The sequence below is a fragment of the Nipponia nippon genome, unplaced genomic scaffold, assembly GCF_047370975.1.
Source record: "Nipponia nippon isolate SJK-2023a ecotype South Korea unplaced genomic scaffold, ASM4737097v1 scaffold_9, whole genome shotgun sequence".
Classification (NCBI taxonomy): Eukaryota; Metazoa; Chordata; class Aves; order Pelecaniformes; family Threskiornithidae; genus Nipponia; species Nipponia nippon.
This window is the reverse complement of record NW_028262413.1, coordinates 5,536,111-5,559,072: the sequence shown is the minus strand read 5'-3', so window position 1 is coordinate 5,559,072 and position 22,962 is coordinate 5,536,111. Positions and strand designations below refer to the sequence as shown.

Here is a 22,962-nt window from a genome sequence, read left to right as displayed (position 1 = left end):
GGAAAAAACTACATTATCACCTCTCTCCCACTTCAGCTCCACACATACCAACTGCTGGGGTTTTTTTGGGGTCAGAAACGGCCTCACACATACCTATCTAAATTCAACTCCCAGCAACTAATCTCCATTTACATTTAGCTTTGAAGTCTGCTGCTGAAATAAAGCTTGTGTGCTCAAAAGTTTGTCTACTTTTTCTAGTTAAACCAGTTGGCCTCAAAAATATAAGTAATCATAAAGGCTGGTAAATAAAGCAAAAAGAAAATAAAATACCTCTAATATTTGCCTTCCATATGTTTTTATTTGCTGAAGTTCAAGACCTTGAATTTTTTTAGGATTGCAATACTTCTTCAGGAAGGGGTCTTTTGGCTTTGCCTTTAAAAGAAACACATATCAAGTATCATGCCCAGAAAAGCCAGTGATTGTCTTAGTTTGCTTAGCAATAGATGGTAAACAGTTTTATAAAAGACATACTATGGTCATTCCAGCAAACAGTCTACCATTTGAGTTGGGGGTGGCGGGAAGGAGATATTACCTTATAAATAAGGTCCTTTAGTGTCCCTTTTTCACTGAATGGTCTAATAACCAGCGCTGAAGATTCATTGGCAGTGGCAAAAGTGATTTTGTAAATATAGGGATGCTACCAAAAGAAGAAACTGTCGGTAAGTTTTAGATGACAGATTCTGTAATTCATTTTTGCTCGATTCACAAGTAAGAAAAGATCTGCCTGAATTGTGTGTTTAAACTAATAAATTGGATTCTGTCAGTGACATTTGCTCAAGTTATTCAGTCTTAACCTGGAGTAAATGCAAAGAAAATTTCACAAGGACATTGTTCAATTTCTGCATAAATAATAATAATAAAAAAAAAATCCACCATCTTTTTTGAACAAAACAGACCGGCAGTTTAGACAAATGAAGAATCCAGCCCCATTAATACTTATACATGAGCAGCTTTACTTGCACGTTTAAGTCATGCTAAGCTAGTAAATTCATTCACGGTTTTATACAACTATGGCACTTAAGGAAACACTGCACTAATAGCTGTCATAACAGTTTTATGTCTTTAGAAATTATTATTACAATTGCCTGCAACTTTGTGAAACCAAACGAGACAGCACAGTTGGAAATAAATTACACATGCAACACATACTTTAATTGAAATCTCAAGTTAGGAAGAGACCCCTTGCTCATGTCCTATTTTCATACATCAGTTTCAGTCTGGTTTGGGGGTTGAAAAGCCTAGTTTTCAGCCTCTCTAGTTGTGTGCATCTGCTGAGTTCCAAGACTGCACGGAGGTTTACCAGTTTAAATACCATCCTTTTCAGCCAGTCCCTCACATGCTTACCATCCTTAAAGACAGGTTAGCAATTACACCTAGACAGCACTATCCTAACAGCCTAAAAGTGTTGAGGAGCTGAAATAAAAGCTCATGCTCTCACACTACTGCACAAGAAGAAAAAAATACAGTTAACCACAGCTCCATCTCCTGTAATAATCCTGCAGGATTATTATTTGTGCTGAGAACATGTTACCTCGTATTGTGTGGGAAATGTAATTAAAAGGTTCGCACATCTTTAAATTTAAAATTACAACCTATTTTTACTAGGCTACATGTGCTTTTGCAAGATCAGTCCTTGACAAGCACTTTTGAACTGGCACAATTTAAAAGTCTTCAAGTAATACTCACAGAACAGGAAGAAAGAAGTTTCACAGCATACTGTAAGTCTTTGTCAGACAAGTATTTATCAGGGCCAAGATCAGCCTGGAAATAAATAGGAAAAGAATGGCATCATAATAGATGTTACGTTCCATAAAGAAAATGCAATCTATATTCTGCTCTCACAAATTAAGACAGCTGCTCAAAGGTATGTTTTGAAGAGCAAGCAAGGAAATTACACGTACAGAACGAAACTTGAAGAGGCTGAATAAGGCCATGGTTTCACAATACGAAGTGTCTGAGAGTAAATAACTATTATTGCCTCCTTCCTCCCCTGTATCTGACATGCATTACTACCACTGAATGAACTTTGTCAACCCCAAACTTGCGGACTGTGTGCTTTGTGAACTGATAAGGCTTAAACTCCCACCTTCTTCCTCTCCAGGAAAAAAAAAAAAATTCCCTCCTACTGCAGGCTTTAGCGATATCCGCTCTCCAGTGAAGTCTCACAAACAGCTATGCTGATATAATTAAGAGGGCAGCACATTTCAGCACAGGAACACAGGCAAGTGTTTAGTAACAACAAACTATTTGGTGTCAATCCATGTCTACCTTAAAGGAGCAATTCATGCCTCTCTCACCTATTCGTTTGTCGGTAAAACTAAAGATCTGAGTACAGAAACCCACCACTTTAAAAAGGATCACCTTGTTTTTTTCAGCGAGCAAATTTATACTATGGTCAACAGCCACCTCAGTACAACTGAAGAAACAGAGGTGCAGGAATGGGAACAAATGACCAGGCACAGCAACTTGCAAACTGGATTTGCCACCAGAGGAAAGAATCTTAAGAAGTTCCCACACCACACATCCACGTAAGGGCTTTCAAGGCTCTTTCAAAGCCTGAGCTCCTAAGTCTCTCTCTCTGTCACACCCACATGGTAGTCAATAGAAATGAAATAAACCAGGTTCATTAAGAAGACTGGAGTATGAGATGAAAGTATATATACCCAGCTTAACATTAGCCGTTCCTTTGGTTGATTCTTAATCTTCATTAAGAAATATTTCTTACGTATTCGCCACCCTACAAAAGAAGAGTCATCAACAGCTTTAATTAAAACACTACTAAATAATACGACTTACAGGCAGGACAAGGTCTCTAAGCAAAGATAGTATTGTAATCTTAGGACAACTCGTATAGTTGGGAACAAAAAATCAGACAAGTTTTCATGCGTACATGCTTTTCTTACCTATATCTTTTAATGGTTCTACCACTTCCCACTTTGGCTCTGATCGGAAGAACATTGAAACATGCTGTAAGGCAATTTCTGGAAAGAAAAAAAAAAGTTTTTAAGAGACTGTTTAAGATGATTATCCACATGTTAGGTAAGGTTCAATGCCAGAAGGAAGCCTGCAGGAATTCAGACTGAAAGTCAGCAAAATCACTTTAAAAGGAAATCAGATAAAAAAATACAGTTAAAGGGCATTTGCATTTTTAACCTGAGAACTCAAATCCACAGAGAAAACAGAGAAAGCACTGCCTTCAAAAAACTTAGCTTACTGAGTTTGCATTCTATCTGTACTAGATCTACATTTGCAAGTCCAAATCCAATGCTCACAGCGAAGATTTCCCACACCACATTAGATCACAAAACGTTTCTGCTATACCTGTAAAAGCGCTAAATTTTACATCTCTTTCATGTGCATCTACATTGCCATTACTACATGTAAATTAATCAAATCAGTTCTATTTTGCTGTGTGTTACTCTGTCCTTTTCTGTGCAGGCAAAGGTATTTTGCTAGCTATTATGATCCAACACACATATGGGGGGGGCGGCTCACCCTTCTGGTTACTGATTTCTCCCACAGCTGGGAACACAACTGGTTTATTCATGAAGTGATTTGAGGGGAAATCTCAGTGAGAAGTGGTGACAGCAGGGGGAGAAAGGGAATCATGCCAACAAGAGTTTTCTCTAACATGGCTTATCTTGGCATAGAAACACAGCAAAAAGGTAAGGATGCACTGATCTTTCTGCACTGTTATCTTCTCTTTCCAAAAATAGGCTGGAAAAAGAGAGAGAACAGTGCAATAAATATCAGCTCACTGCTCCAATATTTAAGAAATCACAAAATCGAACGTGTCTCCAAAGACCCTAGGCAATGACTTGATTGCTACTAACTTCCCAGCAACTTGCTGAAAAAACAATCTTGATGAAAGCGCTCAAAATTAACACAGAAGTCACAGTGTCTCCTTGAGGGTTTAAACTGCTTGCTCAGCGTTAGCCAGACAAACGGTATCCTTACAGAGTTACTAGTAATTTACAACTCCTCCACAGCTTATCATAAACATCCGGGAAATGTTCTTTGCACTTTGAAGCTGAAGACACAAGAATGTTACATAAAGGGAAAGCAAAAAGACAAGTGAAAAGGAAGCAGTAAGTTCCTGCTTCAGTAGGCTCTGCTTTTATGAAAACAAGTTTTGCATTTTGCAAAGAGTCAGTTTGCCCATGAACTAGATCTGTGGAGTGGGTTTCATCACTAAGAGGAATGTTTTTTCAGTCTATAAGACAAAGGTTTAACAATTTCCAATGGCTGAAGTCAGACAAACTCAAAGAAATATTTAATAATAAAGAGAACTGATCACTGGGATATCATTTTAAGGGATGCAGTGATTTTGCAGTATTTGGGGGGAGAGGGTGTGTGACTTACTCAAGCCTTATCTAGCTCAATTAGTTCTAGGAAGGATCACAACCCAAAGGGATAGTGGGAGCTAGACAAGATGACCACAGTTGTTCCTGTTGATTTGAAAAACCTCAGAACCATGACGAACGCAAGATTCAGTGTTCAGAAGACCAGCTGTTTTAGGTTTGTCAGCTCTGCGTTCTGTTAACTCCACCTTACACTCTGGTAGGCAAATAATTTTCAAACACCAACCCTCCCCTTTTATCACAAACTCTGAAAAAGTAAATGTCGCTCTCACCACCCCCCTCCTCCAAGTTCTGCTTATATAGATCTTGACTCCCATCACTCCTCTGTAAAATAATTCAAATATTTAGATTTGACAATTGCAGCTTGATTCATGCACAGAGCTGGAGAAACATTAGCAGAATTAATCACATGCACAGTATGATAATTTTGAAGGCTGTTCTCCTCTCCGCCCCCCCACGCTTCAGTGTAAATCCTTGCCAGCATTAATGGAAGATACACACACACGCTAAAGTGAAACTGTAATGCAGTTTTGCAATTCCTCACTTACCAGTGTAGTTTACAGAATAGTTGTTTGGGTCCAAGAATTTTTTTACCAGTTCACAGTTCGACAGTATGTGATGGGTAGTAATTACATCGAGATAGGCCTGGAGTCCCTTCTGTCTTTCAGCTATGAATTCACGCTCCATATTTCCAATCAATTTTTTTGGAGGAAGAGGTAGACTTAGAGTTGAGATCTTAAAAAGAGAGGAAAAGTTACTAACCTTGCTCTCAAAATGCCTGAGGGATATAAACTAGCAATCCAGAAAGTAAAAGACTCTCGGCAGCAAGCTAACTACTGGATAACTCTTTTTGTACTGTGTATAGACAAGCTTTTATGTTTTTTTCTAAGTACTGTTATCAGGGTGAGCTAGTCAGACAACAGCTTGCATCCCACTGTGAAGAGACTAGTAAGTGGAACGACACTGAAAATGCGAGGAGATAAATTTTTGCTAGTGAATCATGCATTTAAGATCACTACACAAAACTTTCAGATACTAAATGGCTACAATTTTCAGCCAAATCCTCATAACATACCTCTGCCACAGCACAAAAACAATTCATAGTTTACCATTTTCTCCAGATAAGATTTATGCTTTCTCATTTCATGAAGTGCAGATTAATAACTTGCCTTTGCCTCTACTGCCTGTATAAGTAATTTAAAGCCCCTAGTGTCAGCATTTTAAATCTGTAATTTCAAATCTGGTGCAACTTTTCCATTTTCTCTTCTGAATTTGTCACTGTACAGTTTTTAAACAGCTATACATCTTTCAACCCAGAAATAGCTGCAGTCTACCAGTGGATGTGCAGCAGTTGTTTTATGTTGACATAAGTGATCCAAAACTTCAGATAAAATCAGAGAAATACTTCGGAATAGGATGATGAAAAAATGTACAGAAATTCAAAGCCTTACGTAAGTCAGATCAAAGAGATCATCGTTAGAAAACAAAACTAGGTTGCACACAGTGTTTACATTCAATTATGTCACGTGAATTGCCAGAATAAATTTTTCAAGTTGTTAACACGTTGTTGTCCTGCAGATCAAAGCACCTGCCTTGGGTATGCTGAATCTCCATGGGATTTATCTTTAAGAAATGTGTACTGCAGGAATCAATTACACCAGATGCAATAACCTCATTTCTAAAGCAAACAGTTCACCAGGGAGAAGACTGGGACTTTTGGTATTTGAACAACTTTCATTTTAACTATTGGAAAAAGTAAACGATTAGTTCAACAAACTGGGGCAGAAGTAGCAATCCCTTTCCTTTTTTTCCTCCTTCTTTTGAACACAGGAGTTGTCCTCCCCTAACCTTAGCACTTCTCCTGTTTCTAACTGCAAATCATGGGCTGAAAAAGAGCTATAACTACACCTGAATTACAGAAGATGTTAATAAAAATCATCCTATCCACCGAGCATTTTTAATGCTCTTTTACAGCTGGGGGGGGTGGGGGAAAATATATCCAGGAATAAACCCAAAAGCAACAATATACCACTTAAAACTAGTTTGGTGAACTACTGGCTGTAGCAGCAGAGGCATACGATACTTTCAGTTGGCAGACCACTCTTACTTCAATTCAAAAACAACTTTATAAACAAAACCGAAATCCATTTCTGGTATTACTCACTTGAAAAGCATGTTAAATCATAATCACCTTTACCTCCTTAACCTGACAGCTAGCTACCATCAGAGAGAAAAGGACTCTAGTTCAGATGTTTTCAAACCACTGTTAGTTGTGGTTTCTGCTATTTTGCAGTGGAAATTAACATTCACCCCCAAGTTTTTGTAGCTATCTGCCAAAACACCCAGCCCAGTGAGAACACTGCCTGCCACAGAACACCTCACTGAGGTCCTGACCCTGCAAAGACCTCGCACCCTTTCAAACATGAGCAGTCCTTCTCAGTGGCCCCAGCTCTGCACCGGGGCCAGGATGGGCTTCGCCACAGAAGAACCTGGGAATTAACATTCTTATCTTCAAACCACAGCCTGCTCAGGAATGTCTGGTCAAAAGCCGCAATAAAATGCTTCATAAAAGCCAGATAGTTTGCTGCAAATACTGTACCAGTAGTTCACTTAACAGAAGGGCAGCCAATGATCTCTTCACACCTCTGTCAAATAAGCAAAGAGGAAGAAATGCAGGATGGTCTGGAAGGAGCTTTTCAATCCAGTACACAGCTGAGAGTGCAGGGAATCTGGAATCTGGCTTGAAACTTTCAGATGCAGATCAGGGGCAGAGGTGTACACCTCTCATTATTTCCAAGGTGTTTGGTAGGACTGCATCCTCTCGCCTAGGCAGTTTGGAAATTCTCTATCCTTACTGTTATTGCACAGGTAGCACAAGATTAACAGCAGAAAAGTTGCATTCCAACTCAACTGCAGCTGTGTGTTCAAACGCAACCACCCAAACCTACAGAAAGGTCAAGTATGCCACAAGAACCAGAAGAACTTGGGGCTTAACACCCAAAAGAAGCTTCAGCAGTTTTTCCAGCAACATCTTAGTTTTGAAGGAAGGAGATTGGGTTTTGGTATTTTCTTGTTACTCATTGTTTTATACTGGTTGGGGGGGGAGTGTTTTGTTTTGCTTGGAGTTTTGTTTGTTCGTTTACTCTAATTTCAATACACACAAGATGAGAGCTTAAAGAGTTTCAAAACAAGTCATGGGACCTGAATATTGTGATGAAATATTGTTGCTTGGAGTTCTGGATGGAAAGAACTGAGGAATATTGCATGTCTTAATGGCTCAAAAAACTTCAAACATCACAAAGAGCAATTTATAAAAAAACTCCAAAACAGTGGGAGAAAAGAGCAATTTTAACATGCTTCTCGCCAGCTACTGTCTGCTGTCTCTCAAGCTCTGGCAAACAGCACTAGGCTGGAGGAGCAGTGGTGTTTGTCAAAAGCAGAGCTGTGCATCTTTGATAAAGGCTTAAAACTCTCTTCTTGCCCTTCTGCTGGGCACATAAGGAAGAAGTACACCCCTTAGGGCGGCTCTCTGTACTAGCCAGAAAAGGCTGTCTCCAAGCAGAAACACATCTTTGCCTTTCCAGACTGTGGAAAGCAGAAACAGGAGTTTGAACATCAAGGGGTGAGCAGTAGTTTTCACTGGAGACCAAGTGCTAATGAACATGGCCTGCTAAGTTAGCCACCCTCTGCATACCCTCCTATCCATGTCAGAGGTATGTCTTGATGATTGTTTGATCTTTTCCAGCCATCCAAGCAGCTGACATTTTTGTCCCAGATCTTCGTATCCTAGAGCTGCAAAAATCTCTCTCTCATTTCAAATTCCTCCTTGTCCCACTCTGCAAGTTGCTGTCAAATAATTTCCTGAACCCTCTACTTTTATCATTCACCTCTGTCTCAGATACAAAGGCCTTTTCTTTCTGTACTACATCATACCTAACCTATTTACCTTCACTTTCTAGGCCTTCTACCTAGGCCTAACCTTTCAGTACCTGCCATTTCTAAATTTTAAGTCTTAAAGGTCCATTGCCTTTTCTACTAAAGCTGCCTCATTTGAAAGTTAAATGAGAAGGCAACAAAGCTTTTTCATGCCTTAACACATTCTATTCCCCATGGTTAAGAGGAGCTTGTTATAAGTGGCTGCAAAAGTGAGCTCTTTTTAAAACTTTCTTAAAATTCGCTCTCTGTGATCTCTAGCAAACCTTGACTATGGTTAAGACTACAATGACTGTGACGGACTAGTACCATCGCATTTCCTTGTGTTCCCATGGGTGCTTATCTAATCTTAAATCTTGGATTTCTCTGGAGCGGGAGACATCTTTGTATTGCATTTATTCAGCACATCACAGAAGAGGTTTCTAGGTCATGATAGAATTTCCTACGTGCTACTGCACATTCATTAAAATAATTCCACAACGCCACCATGTTACGTCTGTTGAATTATGACTAATTTGCTCCCCCATCCACCTTCTAGCATAGGAATCAGTTATAGCAGACTATCGAAGCGCACAATCCAACACCCTTACATGCTTTTGCTCACTGAGGTTCATCAAGCAGATAGCTGATCTGATGGGGATGGGGGGGGAGAGGTGGTGGAAGCAGTATTAAGCTCTTGAATTCACACAACATTTAACAGGGGAAAAATTTTTCAAAGTCACAAAAATCTATCCTCAAATCGCAGAAGCGTTCACTTTTTATCTTGCTTGCATAGTACTACGGAAATCTCTAGTAACAGGTTTCACTCCTGTGGATGCTAGTCACTGCTGCTTCCCCCCCTTTGCCCAAACACACTCATATACCCTGCTTTTTCCCACACAAAATAAAAAGAAATAACTGTCCTAAAAAGCAAAAGAAAACACACAGGAAGTCCAGTGTCTAACTAAGGAACACTTTCCAGTGATACAGAAAACCATCACATGATAAGCAGCATCTGGTAGTGCTTTTAGACGCATCTAAATAATGAGACCCATAGCACTTCAATGCTGAATTTACAAGGTTGGTATGTGCCTTGGCTTTCTTCGAATCAAAGGAGGAACAAATAATAACACATAAAACCGGAACAAGTCACAGTACTGAAGGGAAAGATTCACTATCTGCCAATTTCCTCCATTTCTGTATAAATGGGTTCTGGTGATGCTAAAATTAAAATTTTACAAGAGAAAACATAAGTGTGAAAAAAGTATACATTCAAGCCACATTTGAAGGCACAGTTTCTCTTTACAGCTATGTGAATTTGTATTTTTTCTTCACCGCAATATATAAAAATATCACAAGCCATTTTAAATATATCCTTCTAAATGACATTTTATATTTATATATCAAGGGTGAAAGTTACCTGCAAGCTATTATTAAGCAAGTCAAAGTCACTGTATCGCCTCACAATCTGCAAAATATAAAGACAAAGTTCAGGAAACATTACTTTTCCCATTAGCATTTTACTCTTCGATATCCCATCAGAGAAAAGCGATTCCCATTTATAATCTTCTTCTTTTAACCATTTTTGTACAAATGCATAACTGCTGGATTTATGTCACACTGCCAGAGAGCAAAGAGTTTTTAATCGCATCTTCACCAGAACAAAAATATATTTCTAAACATTATCTTAAAACAGCTTAAAAAAAATATTTGTGAGCAAAGTTGTCTGCAAACAAAGCATTTTTGCCATATTAGATACAACAACTTTTCATAGTCATTTTCATTACTACTTCTAGGTTTTGTTGGTCATGTATCAGCAAGACTGTGATTTTAGCACTAGGGAAGGCAAACTGGCATTTAAGATTTAAAAATGATGGTCATACCAACACACAGCAGTAACACATAACAGGCATTTTTCCTGGAATATTCACAATAGCAGCAGACAACATGCCTTCTGTAGCTGGCAGCAATACTGCTTTTCTCTTAGGTTTTGACCAAAAGTATTCGAGCACTTCATGTTCTCAATTCCAAACCAACATTTCCCTCTCCAGCTCAAATTTAAAAAGCTAGGAAGAGACAATTTTCAGATTCTTCCTAAAAAGGCATCCTGGTTATGTGAACCACAGTTTAAGAAATTACCTGCCAACTGTTTTCTGCCGAAACTCCTCTCTGAACACGGATTATGTATTCCTAATAAAAGGAAAACGTTATTAGAAATGAGAACTAATGAGCTGAAGAAAGTTATTAGGAACTTCTCCAAATATGACCACTATCCAATTAGGAAACATATAGAAACAGAAAATTCAGATCCAGATTTTAAGTGCCGAGGTGGAGGTCAGAGTGGGGTTTGCTCAGACCCATCACTAGCAGCTCTCTCTGCTTCACGGAGTAGAAGACAAAGAGAGGTCCAAGAGCTTGCAGACCTGTGAAGCACTTGAACAGTTTCATTTAGTTAAGGCAAAAAGATAGTAAGAGCATACTCACCACACATCTCTACCAACAACAGCTGAAGAAACCTCTCCTCACCTCCAATATCTAACAAGTAGCCCCCAGGAATTACTGCTGCCATCATAACAGAATCAAATGCCAGTAAATACCTACAGCTGCCCAACCTCTAATTATTTTTGTACAAGAAAGGTTACCACAAAAGCTTTGGGCTGTGCTTGAGTAACTAGGACATATCAGCTTCTCATGATGATAATTCTTCATTTATAATGCATGCTTAATGTTAGTTATTTATGTATTAGTTATGCAGATATATCTAAATCTCAGTAAACCATTTTTAAATTTTAAGAATTAATAATTCTCCCACCACAATTACATTCATAAAGCACAATTCTTTTCACTCCCTTCATTTCAAGCTCCACTGTACCTTTTGTAGACTAATACCTGGTCAATACAGCAATAGCATTATTTGAGATTTATCTAATTATCTCAAGAATAGATACCATGTATTTTGTACACCTACTCAGACATACTTCAAGGAAGCCATGATTTTGTTTACCCCTACTCTGTTTAAGTTTGAAAACAGCTCTAAAAACACTTTTGACGTTTCAAAGATCGTAAGTGAGGCAAGTCCTTTTTCCTAGAAAGCCTATAATCTCCATTTTAGGTACTGTTTAATTAGCAAGGAAATAGAATTAATCTGGGCTAAGCGTAGTAACAGATACTTCCTTTACCATTTGCATACACAAAGCTCTATAAATGCAGCTGTTTTTAAAGTCTTATTACACAGATAATTCCATGGCCACGTAATTTACATTGAAAAACATGAAAATGGAGAGCCAAAAAGTAAGGTGCTGCCTGAGAAAATGCAGCTCTCAACACTGAAGAGAGCTGGAGAGTACCCAGAGTCAGAAGAGGGGGAAGAAGCCACACAGGTACCTATGCGTTTACACTTTCCTTCCACCTGTACCAGTCTGATGCTGTAGAAGAGGCCTGTATCCCCAACGCCTTTTAAGCACATTCATCGTCTCTGCCATGCTTGGCCAGGGGTGACAGGACCCGCCACCGGTGCTCAAAGTACCACTAAACCCCCCAGCCTTCCTCACTGAACACGTTCAGTCGCACTGCACACCTGCAGCTACAAAATTCAAAGTGAGAACTAGAAATTCTAAAACAAATACAAATTCAAGCCATGGCTCACGGTATTTCTGAGCTGGAACATGCAAAAAGCTCTTTGCATTTGTGCCAAGCGACGCGTGAGTACCCACCCAGTGACTGCCTGCAGTGCAGCAAGCATCACATGGTTAATCATTTGTTATTCAGCTCAGATGACTTCATTCACCCTGGTACAAACTTTCAAATGTATTTTATGTAAAGTGCTGAATAATTTTTCGATTTGAAATGCCACCTAATCTTGCTGAACTGCTTACATCAATAGGAGTCTTACACAAAGAAAAAGGACAGATCAGAGCATTATGCACCATTTTTTCAGATATTAAAATTAATGCTGCATTCCAAATTATCATGAATAGACAATAATGAAATAACAACAAACAAACAAAGGCATTTCCAGCACCTTGAGTTTATATACCAAATTTGTCCATTCTGTAACAATAACTCTATCTGGCATGTACCTGCATACCAGCTAGGTAATTCAATTAATTGAGTGTTTGATCCATGAAGTATTATAAATTCAGCTTCACAGTAAAAATCCACTACAGGCGTTTATTAGTAACTTCTTTCAGGTACTGTGAAGCGTCTTCTGGTTTTGGAAGTTGCCTTCACAGAACTAATTCTCCTCTTTCAAACGAAATTAAATTAAAAGCTTGTATACTGAAGAATATAAATATACTATTGGATGCAAACAAACAAAGTGGAGCACCTCAGAGAATCCCTCCGTAGAATTAAATTCCCATTTAACATTTACCACCATGAAAAGTAAGCAGTGTTAATCATGAATTATGACTATTCCAGACAAGATGCAAAGTCAACACTTATCAGATGGCATTACCTTGTGTATTCAACCTTAACTAATCCAAAATTTATTTACTGAAGTTTCCTTCCAAAGCACAATGCTGCTCAGGCAAAAATGCTATTCCATTTTCTAAAATTCACTTAAAATATCCTTTATCGTCAACAGCTGTCAAATATCTGTAGCAATTTTGAGCCATCTAGCCTTGAGAACAAATTCAAGACTAGTAAGCATGAAAACCAAAGTGATTTAAAACACTTCATGTCTTAGCAGCTTAGTTGGAAATTACAGAAATCCAAGATGTCACAAACCAAAACACGTAACTATTATACTGGAGTTAAAGTGTCTCTTTTCAGAAAGTGAGCCTGACATGCTCTCTCCATATTCTCTTCTCTTACTCATTTGAAATTATAATTAAGGTATTTTCCTGCAAAACAAGAAGCCCAAATCCTCATAGATAGTAACAAAAATCCACAGAGACGATTGCAATTCAACCAGCCTAATTATGTTTGGGAACTGTGCAACAGAAACCGATTACAGGGACACCTGGAAACCCAGATTCACCACTAACGTGGCTTTTCCTGTTTTGTGATCGTTGCTGCATTTTGGGAAATAGGAAGAGGCTACTTCACACACAGCCAAAAAATTGCAGCAACTGCTTATTCAGCAAGTCTCAAAGGAACGTTGGCTGTTTCTCTGAAAAACCACGTCAGTGACGATTCACCATGTTCAGTCATTCATCTTTTCTAGGATTTTGAAAGAAGCAGAGTTATTGCTCAATCCCTTGTAGCACTTACTCTTTATCCAGCGATTAACCTTTTCTATTGTACCCCAAGAAAACGCTGGCGGCCAGGCAGAACACACAAATTCATTAGACAACCATCAAAGCATCTTACTCCATACAACCACTCTGGTCAATGCGACAGTCGTCTCTTCTGGAGAGCCTAGTGATAAACAACTCGGGGCTCAGAGCTTCTTCTCACAGTAAGATTATATTACAAAACTAGATTTGGGCCACAACTATTTTTTTCCACACAGACTTGAGCATCTTCCCATCCAGTTCTGCTTTGGCACCCTAAAGCGTTAATCGAACCCCCTCTGTACATCATGGGTTCACAACCTGAAACAAGACAGCACCGCTCTCCAGACGTGGTCATTACTTCTGTCTGTATGGAAATGGTAAGTCCCCACCACGCTCTCTCCATCAGCGCTGACCGTAAGGAAGAACTGGCCACCTGGGCACTACCTTGTCAATACAACTAATGAAAAAGCCTAAATGGTCTTCTGGTTTTTCGTCCTAATGTCAATAACGAGATTGGAAGTCAAAGAATAGCTATAGTAGAAAAGCCATGATAAGAAATACAACACTATGCCCAATATCTGCCAGGGCTACACATAATCAGCAGACCACAGTACGCCGAGTTTCAGTGAGAAGTTGATACTTCCTATTGCCTCCGCACAGCAACAAGCTTGTCTTGGGATTATAATTAGCACCGCTGATATATGCTTCCCCTAGGACCAAAGAAGAGCTTTCAACTCTGGAAGGAAAAAGCCCAAATGCACAAAAGCCTTTATTACCCTGCCAAATTGTGTTTTGTTGAAGAAAAAAATCTGAATTACAACAATTTTCTTCTGAGACAGCCTGATTTGATAGTGGGACTGAGACTGTGCCCATAGGAAATAAATGAAAGCGTAAGGAAAACAGATAGGCACACTCAGAATCATTTCTGTGTAGCTGCAGCATCTAACACAGGAAAATACGATGGAAAAGGCTTCAGAAAGGGCTAGTAATTACCAGAGTTCACTCCTGCTGACAATTTTAGGGATCAAAAACCAGGCTCAGTGATGTCTAGGTTAGCTACGCTCATGCAGAAATTCCCATGGCATTTTTCACTCCTACATGAACGGCTCAAAATCTTTCCGATGACTCAGTTTACCAAACAACTTCAAAAGGAGCCCTAGCAGCTGCTACTTGGCAAAGAAAGGTCTCAGCTTGCAGAAGAGAGACAACCTCATGCTACGGATTTTGCCTGCAGGCAGCAAGCTCGCTGGCAGCAACTACCTAGGAGCCACCAACAAGACAGGCCATAAAACCATTCCTCGAGACAACCTCCCAGACTCCCACGCAGGTAAGGTTTGTATGTCCGCTGCTCTTCCCACCAATACTGCCAAGCCAGTTCCTGCCACAACCTTGATATGCCAGCAGCGGTTCAATATACATTTTTAAAGATGCCAAGCAAAGTGGTTTTACCTATGGGATCATTTCCTGGCTGCTCCGATTAGTTAAGAAAGCGGAAACCGGTGCTGGGAGGAGGAGGTTGGGAGCAGGGAAAGCTGTATGACCCCAGTTGCACACTGTCATTTCCTAAAATCTTCCTACCACTGTAGAGTGCTGGATAGAGTTTCTGAAAAAGAGTATTTTCCACACATCCACATGGATCAGTGACAACCATGCTGCATTTCTCCAGTCCTTTGCCAACAGCAGTTTCACAGTCACTGCCTGGGATTAACGTTATCCTGAACTTACCCATTTACAGGCAGAGCCAACATTTAGGTGGTTTTTCCCCCCAAATTCACCAAGATTATTCCCTGGTATTCCAGCACTTGTTAAAACATCAGCACCAGCAGCTCAGAACTGCTCAGATAATTTTGTTAACATTCCTGGGTGAAAGTTACACAGCAAAGCATGTCCAAATGTTTAATAATTGCTGTTTATCATCTTTCCTAGTTCTTGAAACAGAAAGCAAACAGGAAAGAAAGGCTTCTGCAGAGACAAAATAGGAAAGAACAAGTGGTGAATTTAGAGATTCATATAATAAAACGTAGAGAGTCTCACCAATATTGGGTAATACATTCTGTTTTCCCAAGAAAATAGTCTCTAAATTTCTGGCTCGGGATAGTCAGTCTATTTTTCCACAGATTTCTGCTGTACATCTGTTTAATCCAACAGGCTTGAAAAGCCAACCATTATAAAGATCCAGGTCACCTTCAGGTCACATCAACTAAAAGTTTGAAAGGGCTTTATTTTATAAGCATTAAAGAGAGGAAAGCCTAATTAAGCATGAATACAATCCCTACTTAAGTAGGCTGGATTGGAACAATTTCTAGTAAGAAGCTCTTTTAAATGTTTATTTAGAAAATCTCCCATGTGAAAAGTAGCAACAAAATCAGGAAAGCTGCTCAGACTCAGGGACCTCTCCGCTACAGGGCATAGTACTTATTTGCTATTGCACAACCTGCCATTAAACCCATCTGTACTGGTTTTGGCTGGGGTAGAGTTAATTTGCTTCACAGCAGCTCGTACAGGGCTATGGTTTGGATTTGTGCTGAAATGCGTTGATAACACAGGGGTGTTTTCGTTACTGCTGAGCAGGGCTTGCACAGAGTCAAGGCCTTTTCTGCCTCTCACCCCACCCCACCGGCGAGGGGCCTGGGGGGGCACAAGGAGCTGGGAGGGGACGCGGCTGGGACAGCTGACCCCAGCTGACCACAGGGGTATCCCACACCGTACGGCGTCGTGCCCAGCGTATAAAGCTGGGGGAAGGAGGAAGAGGGGGACATTCAGAGCGACGACGTTTGTCTCCCCAAGTAACCGTTACACACGATGGAGCCCTGCTTTCCTGCGGACGGCTGAGCACCTGCCTGCCCGTGGGAAGGAGTGAATGAATTCCTTGTTTGGCTTTGCTTGCGTGTGCGACTTTTGCTTTACCTGTTAAACTGTTTTTATCTCAACCCAGGCGTTTTCGCACTTTTGCCCTTCCGATTCTCTCCCCCATCCCACCGGCGAGCGGCTGGGTGGGGCTCAGTTACTGGCTGGGGTTAAACCACGGCACCATCTGAGGTGTGAGCAGCAACAGCGGTGTTTACCTGCATTTTAAACACTGCACATGTTTGTCCAGGGACATTATACAGTTCCACACACACTGTATCGCTGGTGTAGTAATGAGTAAGCCATTCAACAAGTGAAAGCTACGAAGCAGGACAACTGCAGAAAAAAAATAGGACACACGTTTACATGTAATGAAATGTACTGAACAAGAAAAGCTTTGGAGAGAGACAAGAGAAATAACAGCTTTTCAGTACCCTGCAGCGCCATGGCCTTCACCAGAAAAGCAAAATATTCAGTATTTTTCAGGAAATACTCAGCAGCTGATAAAAATATTCTAATTACACTGCAAGATCTCTAAGGCAATGGATTTACTAAGGTGTGATACGGCAACTAATATTTTGAATGCAATCTTTGCAGGAGCTACAAACACAATACTAATTTAGTAAGTTCACCAGTGGAAACCGTAAGGTTGAGTGTCATGGTTTAACCCCAGTTGGCATCCATGCACCACCCGGCCGCTCGCTCACCCTCCCCCCCAGCGGGATGGGGAAGAGAATCTGAAGAGCAAAAGGAAGAAAACTCATGGGTTGAGATAAGAGCAGTTTAATAATTGAAATAAAATGTAATAATAATAATAATAAATTGTAATGAAAGGGAAAACGATGAAAGACAGAGAGAGAGAGAGAGGAACAAAACCCAGGAAAAACAAGTGATGTAACCGCTCACCACCTGCCGACTGACACTGATCAGCGGTCGCTGCCCCCCAGCCAACTCACCCAGTTTCTATACTGGGCATGATGCCATACAGTATGGAATAGCCCTGTGGCCAGTCTGGGCCAGCTGTCCTGGCTGTGCCCCCTCCCAGCTTCTTGTGCACCTGGCAGAGCATGGGAAGCTGAGAAGTCCTTGACTTAGTGTAAGCACTGCTCAGCAACGACTAAACCATCAGTGTGTTATTGATATTATTCTCATACCAAATCCAAACCACAGAACCATACCAGCTACTAGGAGGAAAATTAACTCTATCCCAACTGAAACCAGGACACTGGGATATCTAAAATTAGGTGTGATGAAACAGCTATCCTTTTTGAGCTGAAGCTGGGGGGGGCAGGAGGGGGAAGGTGGAAGGTGGTCAACCATACTTACTAAGTCCAGTGAAAGAACTGCATTTCCAAAACCTCAAACAAGTGAACTCTAATAGTTCCCTGTCTAAAGCCACCTCTAACAGTAACTTCGTGATTTTTTTTTCCAAAGTGAAGGCAACCTTGTAGAGATTGAATTCCTTATAAAGCAGATGTGCAAAGTCCTTTACAAGCTTTTAAAATAAATCCTACTGTTCTAGAAACATATGGCTCCATTTTTGTATCACAGGACAATAGAGGAAAAACATAAATGCTTTTTCAACATTTTTCTAATCTAAAAGCTATGAGTGTCAACATTCATCATTGCTTAAGGAAAACGAAAAACTCTGAAAGTATGTTACGAGAGGGATTTATTTCAGCTGTTCCGTTTCCAAATGCCTTTAAGACAACAATGTACTGTAGCACAACTGGCTGTTTCGCTACTTCAATTTCAAGATGAAATGCCTGAAAAAGGAAAATCACTCCAGAGAAGAATTAATGAACGTTCAGAAGAAGTACATGCATAACTTGCTAGTGGGTTTACTGCTTTAAAGTGCTCTAAAACTTGTATGTACAGATGTGCAGTTCTTATGAAGGACTATGTCTAGATTATTGTGGAAGAAAATAGCATCCTATTTTAAGGCTTAGAAAGAAAGCCACTTTTAAACAGTGAATATACAGATGAAATATTGCGATATGAAGCACGCTCAATAGCCAAAATTTATTAAAGCTTTAGTGCTGAAAATGCCTCTGTTGTCAGAGCACAACATTTGGCATTAAGATGAGACACTTGCAAGTGGCTTAATATATTGGATGTAATTCCACTCCTATTGAATTCAAGGAACGCAATGGCAACAAAACGACGTCATGTTCTGCAAAACGGTTGGTACACATACCTACCAAGAGCGCTGAACCATGCCTATGAAAAGCGCCCAACACACTCCTGGAAGTTATACAGTTACTCTCTCTTCTTACGCAGTGCTAGTGATTGAAGCATATAGCAGGAGACAAAATGAAGCTGACAGGGTTTGCTCATGTAATTTCAAATCTCTTAAGTGAGGTACCACTGGAATGCACCTGCAATATACATTTATTTGGCTTTTGAAATAAAAAAGGACTCCATAAACACTGCACTGTAGAGTTATTGGTATGTAAGTGCACATTCCAACAAAACTCAGACTGCTTGCAACACACTTAACCGGGGAAACAACTTTTGTAAAAAAGAAAAGGCATCGTTTTCATCTTCAGTTATCATTGGAAATAAATATGCAGAAAGAAGACCTCAGCTGACAATTTCTTTGTTGCAACACAAAAGCATGGAGATTACGTACCAGCCGAGATGTACTAACTCAAGCAAGAACAATTGAGTTCTTCTGACTTGAAAGAAACATAAAGAGCTTGTGAGCATATCAGAAAACTTTGCAGTTGATTTCCTAACAATCTAAAAACCACATTTACTAGGGGGCTGACATGCTCTTACTAAGCAAAAAGTGCAAACCCTCAAAAGAACATTTTAAATACTAGCTTCGTCCCTTCTTAGGTTTCTGGAGAATTCAGGTAAGTACGTAGTAGTTTCGGGTTTTGTTTTCAGTTTTGTTTTTTTAGTTTCACCTTCACCCCCAGGAAACAGAAACTCAGCCTCTGCCAAGTACAGCCCTTGATTCAGTGCTATTAAGTGTACACTTACCCAGTCTGTTGTATTAAATTTAAGTTAACAGAAGCTGCTTAGAACAAAAGACAAGCAAGCTATTCATTTTACACAAGCTTCGGTCTTCTGCATGGTATTTCACCACGTCTACAGAGCTTTTCCTGAAATTCTTCACCTTTTCCTTCACTGGTTAGTCAGAAGACCGGCTATTTTCAGCACCCATAGAAGGTTTACTTTATTACTGGTTCAGCTGCCACGTTAAAGTTGCATCTAACCTGGGCCTAAATCATCTTTATATGAGTGCTTTTATAAGCGATGATCCACAGGGAAAAAAATTATAAATGCAAGTTTAAAGCAATTCTTGCAACACTAAGCAGCATTATAAAATCTTAATACATACTGCTGACAAAAGAACAGAAAATTTATTCATGAATGCCTTTGTATTTCAGCTTTAGAACAAGTCTAGCATGTGAAGACCTAGTTCTCCAAACAGTGGTTTGGGATGAAGAACTGTATACATCTACATCTTTTGAAGATATCGCTTTGAGGTGGGATGAGGAACAAACCCAAAAAGCATTCAGTTAATGACAACCTACTTCCTTACATCTATAATATGACAAAGTAAAATACAGTCTTAACGCCTCACAAAAGCACTTCAACCCTTATTTCTTAGAGGAGCTTCATTTACACACCTCTTCAAACACAAGGATCTATTTGCGTGGCTTATTTCAACCAGGAAAGTTCAAATCAGGGACAGCGTCACCCACCAGTAAACAAATTATTCAGATACCAGGGAGATAAGATGAAATGTCCAAAACGACAAAATAGTTGGCTTACATCAAATAAGAAGCCAAGCCTGTGTTATGGCTTCCTGTATTTTGTTATCCTACACTATCTCTATATAAACCATCTGTGCTACACACACTTCAAGCCATCTTTCAACTATCAACAGGGCTGCTGCAGTAAAACAATTACTAATAGATGTATCTTAGAGACAGATTTTAAATCAAAAGGCACAGTGCTCCAGCATTCTGTTATTAACCAAAGATCAGAACAAATCAGTAGAGAATTTTTTCTGAACATCCGTTAGTAACGGAATACAGAGATGAAAGACAGAGGAGGGGAGCAACATTTGCTATCACACTCACCCAGACAAGACAACACACACACAGAGCCTGGATTGAAAAACTACTTCCAAGTGCTCATTCTAAAAGAATTTTGTGACTTTTTTTTTTCCTAACCAGAATCATGCAAACCAAAGGAAAGAACACAAAAAGCTATTGTCATTTGCACTAGCAAAAAAGTGTAATAAAGCATGGTGGAAACAAGTTAACAATGAAACTGTAATCTTAACTGCTAACTGGGGAGCATTAGAAGTTACACAACTTCTCGTAAGACTTGGCACATGCACCCCTCAGCTGTTGAAACAGGTAAAATATATCAGGCTTGCCAGAAAATAGACCTCATCAGTTTTATTTATAATAGGAGTTGCAACAGTTGAGAGCCATAGCCCACTCGATTCACAAGATCTGGACAATTTCTCATATGAAACTTCTGTTCAGAGGAAGACTGGAACATTAGTTAATGCGAGTTCCTCACACAAAAAACAATTCTTAAGTGTGGATTAGTTATGGGAAGAGTATTTAATAAGACAGTCCACAGATCAGTTGCATATCCTGTGGCGAACCTACAATTACTGTCACTCAGGTTAAGAGTATTCACCGGACGCAAGGAAGCAGGAAGAGAGATCCCCAGCGCAGGGATCTTCTGCACAAGAAGCGCAGGGATCGGAGCTGTGCGAGGGGCAGAAGGAACACCCCCTCGCCCTTGGAAACCTTTCCTGCTAGCGTACCTGCTGCTGGAGTCCCTCCGGCCTCCTTTTTAGCTCAGCATCCCCGCTCTCAGCTAAAGCGGGAACCAGAAGCGACAGCCAGTCCTCTCTCTGATTCACAGTACTGCTTGGTCATACCATAAGTAAACCTAGTTTTTAAAGTGGAAAATAACTGCAAACAGGAGATTATGAAATTTGGACTATTACTGCACGTTCAAAGACAGAGCAATTCTTACGAAGGCGGCACGCACGTGTACTAGACATCCCAGAAGGATGAATCTGTGACATAAAAGTCACGGCAGGGCTCGTTCTGCTGCGTGTCATCACTCCCCACAACAAAGAAAGCGGGGCTGCACCCTCAGTTACGTCTCTGCAGCTGTACAGCCTCACAGTACGACCCGGAGGCAAACGCAGCCCGTTCAAACATAACTTCATCTCAGCTACCGAAATGAGGCAACCAGAACTCGTCTCTGCTCCAAACGCCGTAACAGGCCCCGGGAAAAGGAGAAATTACAACAGCTTGTTCGGTCCGGAGGCGCAAGGCCTCCCTCAGAGCGGACGCAGGTCGGAGACAGCCGGCAGCCCAGGCGCGGGCTGCGCCCCGCAGACCCCGCGGTACCACCGGCGGAGCCGGGGCGGCTGCGGGAGGAAAACCCGCTTAACAGAAGGGAGGAGAGGGAGCCGAACAACTCCCGCCTCGCTGCAGGAGACCGGGCAACGGCGGCACCGCCGCATCCCCACCGGAGGGGCTCCCCCGGCTGCCCCGGGGGGGGGAACCCGCGCTCCCGGGGTCTCGCCCCGCCGCCTCCCCCCAGCACCGCGGCAGCCGCCCGGGCCCCCGCACGGCCCCAGCCCGCCCCGCCAACTGCCCCGGGCCTTGCCCCGGCGCCCTCCCCGCCTCCCGCTGCCCTCGGCCTCGCTCCTGCCGGGCTGAGCCGCAGGCCCCCGCCCAGCCCCGCTCCGCCCGTGCCCCGGCCCGGCCCCGCGTACACCGGGCACCCCCCCGCGCCCCCCGTTACCCGGCTCCCTCACCTCGCTCCCCCTGCCCCCCGCACCGGCCGCTCCCGCCGCCCCCCGCGGCCCGGCCTGCCCGCCGGCCGGCGCCGCTCACCGTGTGGGAGTGCAGGCTCTGGCTCGCCTCGATCTGCGCTGTCAGCGGCACCGTGTCGTCCAGCAGCACCTTACCGGCCGGCGGCTTCTCCATGAAGGCCATACCGGGAGGGGTAAGTGGGAACCCGGCGCCGCCAACCTGCTTTCCCGGGGCAGCTCCCGGCGCGGCCGCCGCTGTCAACACGGCAGCGCCGCGACGACGCCGCCGCCGCCGCCGCCGCCGGGCCTTAGCGCCGCCGCCCGACTGACAGACCGACCGCCAGGGGGCGCCCTGCCGCGCCCGCCGCCCGCACGCGCGGCCGCTCGCGGCAGGCCCGGCCTCGCGCCGCGCCCCCCGCCCCCGGCGGCGGCGGGTCCCGGTGCGGTTCGTCCCCGGGACCGGTAACGGGGGAAGGAGCTGCGGGGCCGGCGGGGCGCCCGCGAGTGCCCGGCGCTTTGCACTCGGTCAGCCGCACCCCTGGCCCGAGTCTTCCGCGGCGGCCGCGCCGCTCCGGTAGCTCCGAAGCACTGCGGTCCTCGCAGAGAGAGAGGAGCTTAAAGGGCTGGCGCGCTCGCTGCTCTTCACCTTTTGGGGGATTTTTTGTAGTTAAAAGACGCTTAAAAAACTCACTGAGCACCCAACATCTTCTACTCCAGTTGTAGATTTTAGTTTTTCGGGTTTTTTTTGCAAAACACAGATTTAAAGTTGTTGTTAAATTGCGTTCCACAACCTAACTTTCATTGTAGCAGCATA

General features: G+C 42.1%; 1 protein-coding gene across 22 annotated transcripts in view; it reads right to left on the bottom strand.

Moving 5' to 3' along the window:
• PXK (PX domain containing serine/threonine kinase like) overlaps nucleotides 1-22,490 on the bottom strand; it is a 37,408-nt gene extending 14,918 nt beyond the window's left edge. For 10 of the 22 annotated variants that reach the window (XR_015701241.1, XR_015701238.1, XM_087743262.1 and 7 more), the window contains exons 1-9: nucleotides 22,231-22,490; nucleotides 10,413-10,463; nucleotides 9,694-9,741; nucleotides 4,910-5,096; nucleotides 2,904-2,981; nucleotides 2,664-2,737; nucleotides 1,687-1,761; nucleotides 533-637; nucleotides 271-372 (exon numbers count right to left, since the gene is read on the bottom strand). Coding sequence is in view for 18 of the 22 variants with exons in the window: in XM_087743262.1 (XP_087599388.1) it covers nucleotides 271-372; nucleotides 533-637; nucleotides 1,687-1,761; nucleotides 2,664-2,737; nucleotides 2,904-2,981; nucleotides 4,910-5,096; nucleotides 9,694-9,741; nucleotides 10,413-10,463; nucleotides 22,231-22,332 (822 nt within the window). In the remaining 4 variants the exon portion in view is untranslated. Of the gene's footprint in view, nucleotides 1-270; nucleotides 373-532; nucleotides 638-1,686; nucleotides 1,762-2,663; nucleotides 2,738-2,903; nucleotides 2,982-4,909; nucleotides 5,097-9,693; nucleotides 9,742-10,412; nucleotides 10,464-22,230 lie in introns of those variants that run through there. The other 12 variants (XR_015701239.1, XR_015701240.1, XM_087743255.1 and 9 more) reach the window with 3 other exon arrangements.
• Nucleotides 22,491-22,962: the final 472 nt, after the last annotated feature.